General features: G+C 45.2%; 2 protein-coding genes across 2 annotated transcripts; one reads left to right on the plus strand and one right to left on the minus strand.

The window, feature by feature from the left end:
* Positions 1-1,772: 1,772 nt before the first annotated feature.
* Positions 1,773-8,594, minus strand: Vps28 (vacuolar protein sorting 28). Its single transcript, XM_077690908.1, has 8 exons — positions 8,409-8,594; positions 8,282-8,342; positions 7,780-7,869; positions 7,610-7,715; positions 4,675-4,776; positions 3,464-3,517; positions 2,574-2,665; positions 1,773-1,944 (listed from the first exon to the last, which is right to left on the minus strand). The coding sequence occupies exons 1-8, from the start codon at positions 8,449-8,451 to the stop codon at positions 1,821-1,823; spliced, it is 672 nt and encodes a 223-aa protein (XP_077547034.1). The 5' UTR covers positions 8,452-8,594; the 3' UTR covers positions 1,773-1,820.
* Positions 8,595-8,825: 231 nt separating this feature from the next.
* Rps29 (ribosomal protein S29) lies at positions 8,826-13,551 on the plus strand. The gene is made up of 3 exons (XM_077690914.1): positions 8,826-8,985; positions 9,625-9,724; positions 13,467-13,551. The coding sequence occupies exons 1-3, from the start codon at positions 8,924-8,926 to the stop codon at positions 13,473-13,475; spliced, it is 171 nt and encodes a 56-aa protein (XP_077547040.1). The 5' UTR covers positions 8,826-8,923; the 3' UTR covers positions 13,476-13,551.
* Positions 13,552-13,614: the final 63 nt, after the last annotated feature.

Raw genomic sequence — 13,614 nt, forward strand, 5'->3', positions numbered from 1 at the left:
GATGATCCGTTTCGACTTGAAACGCGAGGCCCCTCAGAAACTGGTCGAACCTCTCGACAGCCCACGTCACAGCTAAAGCTTCTTTTTCAAACTGTAGCAGCTTTCAGTGTCCGTTATGTGAGGCGCAAGCAACCGCTCGTCGTTCTCCCGATGGTTGATCTTGAAGTAATACGGCTCCGAGACCGTATGAACTTGCGTCAGCTGACACAACCGTGGGGTACAATGGGTCATATTTTGCCATGCAGACCCCGGAACTAAGGAAGCTTTTGAGCTTGTTGAAAGCAGCTTGCCCGCACGGTCCCCAAAGCCATGAGTTTCTCTTTTAAAGCAACGCGCTGATCAGTGCTGTGATGTCGGAAAGATGGGGAATGAAGCGGCCCACATGGTTCGTATAGCATGGGCCGCATATAGCACGGACCCCGTATAGCACGGCCCGATTCCGAGACAGGCCCGGGTGGGGCGGCGGCATAGTCTGTCTGTTCAGGCGGTACCATTTCCCGATTTCGTTGTAGGTGGTCATCTTGTCTTTAGCACTGCACTGCGGGTCACACTACGAGTCGGTCAAGGGTGCGGCCGCGCGGTTGGCAAGTCCGCGCGCGACCGCGTTGGCCGTCTCGTTGTGATCGCCTCACTACTACTGGTACTTTAAAATGAATGTGTCCGCATTTGCATATTGGTTAAGGGCAGATGCCCCTCCAGATATATACTAGTAAGCTATGGGAAGAATTCCCCCCTTATGGATATCACGTGTCATTATGTATGGGCATCTGCTTGAAGCATCAGCGTCATGTACTTCTGGTGTTTCTGCTTACAGTTGTGGCAAAATCTATTAGCCAAACTCACTTTTTCTCCTACCTCCTCGGCCTTAAAACAGGCCACAAACTTGCATACAACACACTACACTAAAGCTTGTTATCGGTGTAGATTCATGGAGTCTCGCTTCTCGCCCCCAACCTTCCGAAGCGGCCAAAGCATCTTGTTTTTCAGATCTATGCTTGCCAGTGCATGCTATGCAATACCATTGACAGCCGCACGGCAATGCCCTCACGCTTAACCTCTTCAAGCCTGAATTTACAGTAAAGCAGGAAAAAAATACTTTTGCTATTGCCTTTGCTAGTCTGTTTATGAGGAAGCTGCAGAAGAACTTTTACACATGGCGCGGTTTTCCGGAGAAAGTTAAGGCTATGGCACAAAAACAAAATGACCAGCACATGGTAAATTTCTTCAGAAACTAATAATTTAGTGCAACTCCGTGTTTTTCAATGAAGTAACTAATGTGACGACATTTTTATTGCAATTAAAGTGTACTCACATTCCTTTGGTAAATACGGGTGTAAATGAACGGCCACAGAGGAACGGTGAATCATTGGCATAAACCGGAGGAATGGGAGCAGCCAGCAAGCAGTCAGCACTTTTGTGAAAGTGAGGTATATGTTGCCATCAGTGTGCAGATTCTGTCTGAGTGCGGGCGCTGCAACTACCGATTATTTCTTTTGGTTGCGCGGTTTACAATTGGTGTGATGCGAAATCACGACATCCGGTCATCAAAGGGATTAAATACATGGCAACCAGCACATGCGGAGAATAAGTACTCCAACAATAACTTACTGACAGATGCCGCAGTAAAATGAAATCAGCTCGACTTAAAGACATTTCAGTGCTCTACTGCTGATACAAATTTTTGCAGTTTACATACCTCTACCTCAATGACATGCGCCAGCAATGCTCGACATCCCTCAACTCCCACAAGATACAAGTGAGGAACAGTTAAGTGAAACAACTTGTGGGAGGTATTTATTGCTCTTTTGCTGCTACAATGGTCACGAGGAGTCGTGCAGGACCCTGTTGAAGGCGTTGTACGAAGACTCCAGGTCGAAGATCAGCTGGCGCACTTGGCTCTCGTTCAGCTCGTCCGAAGCGGCCATTGACGACATCGTCTGCAGCCTGGGGTGAAAGTGAGTGGTTTTAGGTCATTGAAGTTTTGGGTTGCTTCCCCGCTGCCTCCAAATTTTGCCAGCTAACAAAGAAAAACTTCTTTGGACTGCTTTTGTCAAGCTCCGCAACAGTGAATTTTAGACCACGTGGCTGCTCTGTCATCAGTGGCGTACAAGCAGTACTGCAAGGCTACCGACAATGATGTAAATGTGAGAAATGCTTAATCACAGCTGTAGTACTGGAACGTCTAAGATGATGTGTGCTTTCGAAAACTACCAGACGGTCTACACAACATTATTACTTCTGGAACATTGAAAACGAGAGATAAAGAACAGGCACTCGCTTGGTGATAAATCAGTGCGCTCAATTTTGAGGTGGCTTTTAACTGTGCAGGATTATTGTTGTGCCAAAGCAAGACAGAAGGACTTACTGATCCACAAAACTGCTTAAAAACAGTAGTTGTTTGCTTTCATAAACTGACGTTTCCCAAGAACGAAAATCGAGAGAGCAAAAAGGCAAGGAATACAGCACCACCCCATCCGTACCGTCTCATACAAGGCAGTGCTTGTAGCAGCTGCTGTGTTGTACAACACGCCACATGCTCTGGTTTGACTGTCTTGATGGACACTGCCACTCACCACTCGTCCACCTTTGCCTTGCCCTCAAAGCCTGCTGGCAGGATGCTGAGTCGGCTCATGGTCTCGCTCAGTTCCCGCAAGTCTGGATGCAACTGTGCGCGCGCAACGCACAGAAAGACATGGGTCAATACTGGGCCTGCACACCGGTTCAAAATTTTAACACGATTAATCGGCACGCTTCAATCGGTTCATTGACTGACTGATCGGCTGCAATCGTTTATGGAGAAAAACATGCAGGAAAATAATATTTTACATTTGACGGGTACCTTTGCTGTGATGTGGCCAATGTGGTCAAGTTTGAATAAGCTCAGGTACTCGTAGTGAACTACTGGCAAAACATTTTTTGAACATTTTCGGGCGACAGTTTGCTTACAGGCCTGTTCACATACATACCAGATGAAGTAAGATGATTGTCACCATGGCACTGATGTGGGCTGGGACGCTTACAACCGCATTCATCATTCACACTATTTCTGGAATCGGCACTTGCCAATACCCTCGAGCTAATTGCAGGGGGCGCCAACTGATAAAAATGGTGTGAGCACCCGTTCGCCAATTTTTGTACAGTATAGGTCGTTGTATTTGTATTCAATGAGCGTTTTTCCATCTGTCCTGCACACCAGCTAGTGATTTTTATACTATCCTCTCTTGACACACTTGCGTCGTTTCATGCTGTGAGCTAAGGCCTGTTGGTGAACGCTAGTATCATCCTCGGCATGTTTGCACAGAACTGCTAATTCATTTTGCTCACATGATTTCAACCGATTAACGATTAAAAAAATTAATGCGATAAAGCATTCATTGATTAATTGGAAGGTTAATAGACCAATCGCCCACCCCTGGTGATAACACAGTCCATGATCCATAGACACACCCCACCGCTAGCTCACCTCATCCATAGACTTGATCTCCAGGCGCAGCCTGTCCAGGATAGTGATGAACAGCTGCAAGAAAGGACAGGTTGGCAACAGGCGAGTCATTCGAACTGGTCAAGCAGCAGCGAGCTCATACAGAACACCGGTGACATTGACTGCTCTATGGGACAACGGTGACTGGACTGAAGGAGGCCAATGTAAGCTCAGAATGAACTGAAAAAAGGCTGGAATGTGGCCCTGTAAAATCTGAGAAAAATTTTATAGAGCTTGTTTAAAGTGTCTGAGTACAGTAAAGGAAGGTCTCAGAAACGACAGGGAAAAGAAAAAAAAAAACTTAACACGCACGTAACTGTGCATGGTAGAGCCACACAGCAAATTTACCATTTCTACAGACACTTCCTCCCGCAGCTGCATGTTGACATAGTTATTCAGCTTTACACAAGGATACCGCAGCTAGTGTCAGGGCTAGCACCTGTCAATGAGCAAGCGAAATCGAAAGCATGACTCTTGCTCCTTCACTGGCCACTTGTAAGTCGTGCCAGATCCAGGACAAGCAGTGGTGCTTGGGAGGAGCAGTCATCCCCCCCAACTTACAGTGTGTTCCATTTCCCCCTCTCCTCTTTGCCATGCTCTATGCTCCATAAAGCTCCCCACCACCCCAGAAGTCACTCCTGGATCACCACAGTTTGTGGGTGAAGCTCACAATTTCAAGCACTGGTCTACACTGCTCAAAGTGGCAGTCAGGGACAAAGCACTGATAGCCGCAAAACCATAGTTTTTGCATTATCGAGAGAAGGTTCACAAGGGATCACATGTGTTCATAATTTTACTGATACAACAAGATGGCAGCAAATTCCTGAATGTTGCGCAATTGGATGCCCCAGAAACCCTCCTTACCAGCACAAAAGGAGTAACTAAATATCATACCACTCAAAGCTTGTTGCGATTGAACCAAGCTTTGCAACTCCAGCTCCACTTGAACAGAAACAAAAAGGAATTATATTACCCTATCAGGAGCCTTTAAAGGTGAATCTGCCATAATTGTCTCACCACTTCGCACTGCATACAGACATCAGTGGACAAGTAAATAAATCAGTATGCCACCGTCATTTAAGGAAACCAGTAAACTGATACGCGTGATTACTCAGAGAAGGAAAAGCTATTGGTGCTGCACACTTTACAAACCACTCCTAGATTTACAGGCACTCCGAAGGCAGCTTCCTTACCGACACAATGTCGGCAATGCACTTGCTCGTGTTCCCTTTATCGTCCTTGATGGTGATAGGTCGGTCCTCACGGATCCGCTCCATGGCAGCAGGGCAATCCAGCTGCGCAAGCAAGAGCAATGCACATAGCAGGCTCAGTGCCTACAACAGAACGCCAACAGGACTGCCCAAGGACAGCCCAGGGACAACCCTGGGGCACTTGTTAACACATAGGCAGTTCACACTAAAAATATGAGAAAGCATCAACTGCGACGTGATTGTTGTTTAATGAGTTCCAATGTACGAGTTTACCACACTAAATTTGTGTATTGACAACAGATCTTTTTTATGACAATAAACATCTCCCCAAACAAGCAGTACAGGCAGCTGAGAAGATTTTTATTTTGTCTTTTTTTTTTTTCCCTTGTTTCCTCTGGAGAGCCAGGTGCACAAGATCTGTGCACAAGATCCGTGATAAAACCATTTGTTCAATATTAGCACTTGCCCAATCCCTGCCTTGTCCTCTGTTGTTACTGTGTTGCTTTTACACTGTAGTGTCCCTTTAATGATTAGTCGCAGTTACATCAAATAAGAATTATAATTACAGGTGCATTGACTAAATAACTGTGTGCAGGCACTTTATTGTGCGGAATGCACTCCTTATGTGAAATAGGTGCTCGATAAGGAATGTAGTTTTTTTTAAATTCAGCCCTTCAAAAGACACTGAAATGAATTTCTCAGAGCTCTATTTGTTGCCACGATACTAAGGTTAGCCCATGTAACTGGTTATTTGGCTATTGAACCGAAGTCTACACAGTTGATCACTAATAGATTACCACCTAGGTATTACTGATAAGAAAACACCATAACACCTTACGATGCTCACATTTGTCACACCAGTCACTGTGAAGACGTCACACCTGTTTGCAATCTGTTTCCAAGCTATTTCAGCCTTCCAAAATTTTTACATTCACCCGTTCTATGGTGAATACCGGTTTTTGTTTCACAAGTTTTCTTGTTTTTTTTCACAAATTCTGACACCTTTTAAGCCAGTTAGGGTTTTGAATTGGGCTCTGCCCTTCACTGGGTCAATTTTGCTTTAAAAAACTAATTCAGCATGCCTTGATATTACCCCCCAAAAAGTTAAAATGCATCTAAAGGTGTTTTTGTAGATTCAATATTTCTTGCACCTCTTCAGATTTCTAACTGGTCTTCACCTATATTAGTTACCCTCAGCAATACTGACAATTCTATTCAGGATTTCGCCGCTACCAGCTTTCAAAAAGTTGAATTTGGGTTCAAGTTTAAACCATGCATTATGAACTCCAGGTAAAAAGGGTACAGCACTAATACAGACAGAGTGAGGCGTGGTACATGTCATTCTGACAATCAGTTCGTTTTTGTCTGTTAGTGCTGTACCTTTATTTACACAAGTCACGAATCACTCAATCAGCAAAAACTTTTGTTAGACCCCTCAGCATATTTCATGCTGCTGATACACCGAATTGGTCCTATACATGTATAAATACTCCTAAGCAGCGATTCCAAAGCTTTGCTTTGCTCAGTTTCTGTAAAGGCTAATCAAGATTCTAGATAATGATTAACCAGTGCAAACTAAACAGGACGAGACAGCAGTACACAATATGAGCGCTACTAACAACTGAAGTTTTATTGAATCGAAGGGAAACATATAAAGGGTTGAGCCTGCGCACTAACCACAGCTGTGATGTAGATCACGCGGCAAACACACTCTCCACAACACAGAAAACTGAAGCTCAAGTACTGTTGAGATAAGCAACTTCAATATCCAGCAGTGACACCGAGGGCAAACTAATGCACATGTCAGAAATCTTAATTGATTGATTGTAGGGTTTAACGCGCCGACGCAACGCAGGCAATGAGGCGCGCCGTAGTGGAGAGCTCCGGATTAATTTTGACGTGGCGATCTTTAACGTGCGCCGAATCTCGTCCACACGGACGTTTTTGCTTTTCGCCTACATCCGAAAAGCGGTCGCCGCGGGCGGGAATCGAACCCGCATCCTTATGCTCAGCAGCACAACGCCTTAGCCACTGAGCCACCGCGGCGGGTATCAGAAATCTTAAACCGATACCTCTGCGGCACATACCTCGATATATGACGCCAAGGGTCCGCATCCATTACGGAATGGCTGCAAGGCCATATTACGTTCCTGCTATCTTCAACAAATTGCCTGACGAATTGTTCTCAACTACGCAGAAACACTTGTGTGCTGCTACTCTAGCATTAGAATTATGCTGAAGTGTGTATGTGTGTGAGGTGACAGTTTGTTATTTCTTTGTTCTCTAATTGCTTCTTGGAAAATGCGACCCATGTAGCTAGAGCCCATGTTTATTAATTGTATTTTTGTTTGTCCTCGTCTTTTCTGTTTGTCTGTTCTTTTGCTTTCCTTTTTTTCCTCCCTCTTATATTTTCTCATCTTCTCTTCATTTTTATTTTTTGTTTGTTTGCTTGTCTTTTTTGACCTCCCTATTCAGTTCTCCCTGTCAATGAGTCCTTTTTACAGAAGTGAAGGCCGTTGCTGCTGGGCGACGCTACACAAGCCCACCTGTAGGCTTTGGCGGGACCATTTTACCTCTTTATGTACTCCTTGATAATAAACTCTATTATTATTATTATTAGTTGTTAGTAGCGCTCGTCTTGTGTACTCCTCTCTCGTCCCATTTAGTTTGCGCTGGTTAATCCGTATGACTGTATACCAACTAGCCTAATTTTCGACCTTGTTGCACTAGATTCTAGAGTTACACTAACTTTTTAGTTAATGAGCTTCCAAATAAAAAAAGATGACTGCATTGCTATCTGTTTTGAAATTCTATCAATACCAGCTGATGGAGGTGCTAAAAAGTATACACCAATTTTTTTGGTGTAATTAGGAACAAGCAGGGTAACTCTACTAGTGTAGGGATAATAAAGTCTTACCCTGAACGCGCTCATGAAGTCCTCAACGGAGGAGAAGTTTTCCCCTTGGACTTGTTTGAAGGCAGCCTTGTACTGAACCAGCAGTTTAGAGCAAGCCGCCGTGTACCTGCACAAGGAATCGGCGGCGTCACTGGCAAGGTACAGCTCCGTACTTTACGGCCGCTTCTTACTCTTTTGGCGTCACGCAGTCCTTGATGTACGCCTTCTCCAGGCATTGCAGTGTGTTGATGACAGCGTACAGATCAGCCATGTTGTCGTACCTGTTTCAAGACAAGAACATTGCCTGGACTACCCCGCTCACAAAGCAACTTTCGACTAGGGGATAAAAGTTCTCGTTCCGGCTATTTCTCACACAAACACCCGCTTGCACTCCTAAAGGAACACATGAAAACTTGTAATGCTTCTTCGGTTTCGTTTCGGGCTCCGGCAACTTGTGGGGAAAACGTCAATGGCTAGCGCTTCTTGGCGTTTACACGAGCTTTCTACTTCTGCGGTGACTGTAAATGATTACGATTATAGCTCCTTTTGTTTACTTCGTAGGGTTAGTTACGGATTCATTAAGCTTCCGGGTCGATGAGTTTCACCCCTACAGCTGTCACACAGAAATGAGTCGGCGATCGTCGCAACCTTGCGCTTACTTTCAGACAAGGATCAATGAATGTTGCGACTCACTTCTCGCGCTCTCTCGATGTCCTGTAGAGACGCACCTCTTCGTAAAGTTCGGGGCGGTGGTCTGCAAGGAAAACAAACAGTGATGCAAGGTTAGTGACTCAAGAAGTGCAGTCAGAAGATGGTCTACCTTGGTTGTTGGTTTGCGACATCAGAGCGGCAAAGGAAGCCATGCTGACTGTTCGGTGTATTCTCAGCAGATGGCCGAGAATGCAAAATGAAATCAGTGCTGTAATTGTAAATCCCTGTCAGTTGCAGTATCTGGATAACCGACGCAATAAAGACACCAAAACACCCAGCAACTGATCAAGCTTCCATTGGCTGCAATTTGACACTGCTTGGCTCCACTTGGCTTTCTTTTGTCACAAAAAATCATGCCTAATTCGGCCTAGATAAAAAATATCTAACATAATTAATTTTTATTTGCGCAATGTAGACAATTTTCAACAATTTGTACTAGAATAAATTGAATTTTCAAAACAAAAATAAACTCGCATTTATATTCAGTTTACGGCGCTGCTTAACACAACAACGTAGCCAATAAGGAGCATTTTTATTTCTCTTGTAGAATATACTTCGTGCGTCACCTCCGCAGCTACTTCCTTTCCCTGCTAACTAGCGAGCTTGCGTTGACGCTGCGCGACCATGGGTCACGAAAATATCTGGTATTCTCACCCCAGGAAGTATGGTCCTGGCTCTCGGTACTGGTAAGTACCTAAAATATGTCTCGTTTTTATTTTGCAGCATCCGCAGCAGTTCACTTTTTTGTTTTATTTTGAAACCGCGTTTATGGGACGCCGGTGGGTCTTAGGCCTACTTCACATTATTCCCACGTGTGATCGTGTATTGTAGCTGTTCCGCTCTATAAATGGCTCTTTATGTTTAACGTTTTGCATTGTATATTTAATTCACTGCCCACGGCCTCAGCTGCGTAAGTGAGGCCTTTAAAGGTAGCCGAAGCATGTCCTTTCAGTAGCTTGATGACTGGCGGCCTTGCGGCTAGGTTGTTACTGCTGCCGAAAGCTGCTGGGGATTCTCAGCCAAAAGAAAACACGATGGCAGACAGTTCAGTGCATGCAATAAGAACGTGTGTCATCTACTGAAGTCTACTAGTCAGGAAATCGGCGGAAACTTATCCGCCTCATATCTCCGTACCCACGGGTTGTAAAATAGCGCATTTGAGAGCGTTGTCCTAACAATTACCGCTGCTTCTGTCGTGCGTTTAAGCAGCTGTAGGAAATCCAATGAGCGGTAAGGTGCTTCGGCACAGTATCGATATTGATAGCGACTAGCAGATCTGCAGCGACTGTACAAACACAAACCTTGGCCCTCTTACTTTCGTGCAGCCGAGTCTGCGCGAACCATCACGGACTGATCCGCAAGTACGGCCTGAACATCTGCCGCCGTTGCTTCAGGCAGTATGCTGCTGACATTGGATTCAAAAAGGTGAATATTACCGCCCTTCGTTCATTGTGAACGTGCATGTCTTGCTGACCTCTAGACACCGACTAGCTCCCTCTCCGTTTTGTGACCTGGCCGGAAATAAGAACTCAAATTATTGTAAGTTACGTGAAAAAGTAAAGGCAGTGGCTATTTTGCCGGCAGCCGGCATATTAGCCCGCGAGTAAAGTTGCCGGCAGTTCCTTCCCATTGGCTGGCCCAGACCATGTGATTATTCTGCCGGCACATTTTGCCGACTGCTATTTTGCCGGCAGCCAGCAGATTAGCTCGAGAGAAAAAACCACAACCTGCCTCCCATCCACGTGGTGCCATGTCTAACTGCCACCGAGCATCACCTGTTGAGTCCTTGTCTTCAGTCAGCTTCAAGGATACAGCATTCATGGTTTCTCTGCCAGCTGCGTCCATAAGGTTGCGTAACGGATGTTTGAAAACTCAGCACTACGCATGGTGAACACGTGCTCTGCTGTTTTGTCTCAAAACTGCCTGCTGTGGGCTGGGATAAAATCCTTGCCTTTTCTCCAGTTCTGTTTGCAATTTCGCTAACCCCACCTTGACGAAAAGTCTAGTTCCTCCAAAGCCTTTGAGATTGTTGTTCCCAAGGGCCGTGAACACAAAATGCAAGTTTGTTCTGTTCGAAAGATTCGGTAATATATAGTGCCTACAGTGCTTTTATGGCAGCAAGCGATGCTTTATTCACTGAGCAATTACACAATTTATGTAGAAATTTTGATTCACCTGCCAGGGCGGGTATTTGAAATGAATATTACTATGTTCGACAAGTCAGATGGCAAAACGTCTTTTGTTGCTTCAATTACTGGCCATCCTCTAGGTGACGCCACAGTACCGCTCAGAATTGCTGGCCGCACTCGCTTTGCTTTTGACCGGTTTTACACATGGCTTATTTTTGTTGCGGTTGATACTAATAGTTTCGTGAAACGTTGGGTACACCCGCCGTGGTGGCTCAGTGTCTAAGGGGTTGGGCTGCTGAGCCCGAGGACGCATGTTCGATTCCCAGCCACTGTGGTTACTTTTCTGATTGAAGCGAAAGTGCCCAAGTGTTCGAAATTGTGGCGCACTTTAAACATCCCCATGTGGTCTATATTAATACAGAGCCCTCCACTACGAGTCTCATCGCGCGTGTAGTGTCTGCGCGTCAAACCTTATAATCAATGGAACATGGGTATTCTCGACAAACAGGGTCACACAAGACAATGTCGCTTGTGTCTTTTGGCCAGTGTCGTGTAAAACAACCCCAAAGTGCTGGACTGCTGTGCAGCTGCAACCAGCCAGGTGTGCGCAGTATGCACGGGAGCTTCTATATGTGTTCATTCGTAACTTCCATTGTTTATCCCACCATTCTTACCCCTATGAAATGATTTTGCACTAAATTTAAGTTTGAATAGCTTGTTCTGCAAGCTTAGAATCCTCTTAACCCTTTACGGCCCAGCCCACACAAACGTTTGGGTCAACAAATTTGTTTACAAAGTGGCACCTGTTCCGGTTTCGGTTTCACAGCCCTGGGCAGTCGCTGCGAAAGCTTCTGAGACTTTATTGGTTTCGGTAGTTCACTCTTTTCGCCACCAGGGGGCGCGAAACCGCGGATTAAGAACGGCACCCAAGCCGGCGCGATCACACTAGCCGCCTTCAAGATGAAAACTGATATTTCTTCTTGCTATTCTCGTATTTTCTGAATAACAAGCGCAAGACACGACTTGCAGAACTTGGAAAAACACGATTGGCTAAAAAATACAACCGTTCCCTTCCTATGCGTTCCGTCATCACGCTTGAAAAATGCACCCACACGTGTGGGCTGGGCTTTCGTCGTAATGAAAATTTTGCTTGGCGGTACAGGGTGGCGGGCTCGTGCACTGCAGCGCTAGCGATAAATAATTTTTTCTTGCTTCAATGGTGTCTCAATTATTCGCGGTTTTGTGCTGGCTCATTGGTAATGTTTCCTTGCGGCTTAACCTTGAACTAGTTCCGTAATTACTTGTGATAATAATATTAATTAAATTATTAATTACATTACTTAAAACTTCATTATTATGTATTTTCACAAAATGCTATTTATAATAACGCTGAAAACAATATAAAACGTATAAATAATACAGTAAAAGCGCGTTAATTCGACTCGTTAATTCGGACACGTCATCTGGTCCCTGTAAATATACGCATCACTCTATGAGACAGGGCGCTCGTTATTTCGGACAGATTTGACCGCAAATCGGATAATTCGGCGACTTTCAGGCCGCTGGTGAGGCTCAAAAACGAAAAAAGAACAATTCGGAACAAAAGTGAAGCTCAAACGCAGCATCGCCATGGACATCAATTATCGACTTGGCTTGACTTGAGATTGGTTGAAAGTCTTTTCTTCGCGTGTAGGTTTGGCGGTGCCATTTTGTGGCTTTGTTCCCGTTGCTGAGCACCTTGAAGGGCTCAGAAAAATTGTGTCCGCGCGAATTTCTGCTCGAAAGCAGACAAGCATACGCGATTACTTCGTAAAATAAAGGTGTGTAGAAAGAAAACTTGCATTTATTGTGTTTATTTCGACCATTCGATAATACGGACATTCGGTTAATTCGGACATTTTTTCCGGTCCTTAGAAATCCGAATTAACGAGCTTTTACTGTACGTAAAAATGCAGTTTTTCCGCGCCTGATGCCGTTTTTAAGGTATTCTTACTACGCGCAGATCATGCGAATAGAAGCCCCGCCCACACATGTGTGGGTTAGTTTTCTGTGCGAAATACTCTGAGATTCCATTTTCACTTGTCGAAGCACCATTAGGAAGAGGTAAATACACAAAATTTAATTAATCCTTCGAATGAACCAAACTTGCGTCTTGTCTCCGTGGCCCCGCTAAGCCTGCTGCCGATTCCAAAGAAAGCCGCACTAGGCTGTGAGAAGCTCTTCAGCTTCTTCGTTCACAGGCTCTCTTGTTCCTGGTACATGAGATCTACTACTGTCGCCTTGTCGCGTGTAGCGCTGCACCGCCTCAACCACGCTACTTGCCCATTAGTGTGGCTGACACCATTGGTCTTAGTGGCCTATCCTGTTCGACATTATGTGGCCTTTGACTAGTGTGTGTAGCACGAAGAACAAAGGACGCTGCACACGTGTGTTTTGTGCACATGCACCCGCAAGTCTTGTAGGTGGTCCTGCATTTCGTGTGCAAGACGAAATAAAACTAACAGGCATTGTGGTAAAAATGTGAATTGGTCAAAATTGAATGGTTGTCTTAGTCGTCAGAACCCAGTCGCACATGTAGCGCTGCTGAAAGCCTGCATGTACAGTTTTAAAATCATTTCACTTTGTGTGGCCGTAAATTATGCCCCCATGCAGAATTATTAGTCGTGGCTTTGAAGGGTAAGGTGAATGTGTTCACCACAGCACAATCTTTTTTTGTCACCACCCTGTATTCTACTCCTGTGCCAGATGCTTCGAATTGCACCCAACAAGAACTCTTACACCATTCTGGTAAAAATCTATGAAATTGAGCCATTGCTCCAGATTTACTGTTGTGGCCCGAGAGGGTGTTATTCTGCCTGGGATCGTGGCCAGTGGGGGTGAGAGCAGAAAGCCCACTCCAAATTGGGGTGCTTACTCCAGGAGTAAGAGACGAGGATGTTCACGTTGGGAAGTGCCGAAGTTTAGTTGTGTGTTGTTGTGGGTCTTCATAAGCGGCAGAGTGCTTATGTTGCGCTTTCTTTTCTCTTTTGTCTCTCCAGCTGGACTGAACTCGGAGGATGGGGATTGTGGAAGACGCAATAAACCGCCAGCCTGCCTAGGGGCAGACCTGGGCCCAAAAGACAACCACTGCTTGATTTGGTTACATTTATTGTATAAAAAAACATGACACACCGGGAGGACTACACA

This window comes from Haemaphysalis longicornis, unplaced genomic scaffold (assembly GCF_048455015.1).
Source record: "Haemaphysalis longicornis isolate Haplotype H1 unplaced genomic scaffold, Haemaphysalis longicornis Haplotype H1 scaffold_10, whole genome shotgun sequence".
Lineage (NCBI taxonomy): Eukaryota > Metazoa > Arthropoda > Arachnida > Ixodida > Ixodidae > Haemaphysalis > Haemaphysalis longicornis.

Coding starts and splice junctions, on each gene's coding strand:
- Vps28 (XM_077690908.1), bottom strand. CDS start 8,451: ATGGCTTCCTTTGCCGCTCTGATGTCGCAAACCAACAACCAAG. Junction 8,343..8,408: donor GTCGCAAACCAACAACCAAG/GTAGACCATCTT, acceptor TTTTCCTTGCAG/ACCACCGCCCCGAACTTTAC. Junction 7,716..7,779: donor GACTGCGTGACGCCAAAAGA/GTAAGAAGCGGC, acceptor TTCCTTGTGCAG/GTACACGGCGGCTTGCTCTA.
- Rps29 (XM_077690914.1), top strand. CDS start 8,924: ATGGGTCACGAAAATATCTGGTATTCTCACCCCAGGAAGTATGGTCCT. Junction 8,986..9,624: donor GGTCCTGGCTCTCGGTACTG/GTAAGTACCTAA, acceptor ACTTTCGTGCAG/CCGAGTCTGCGCGAACCATC.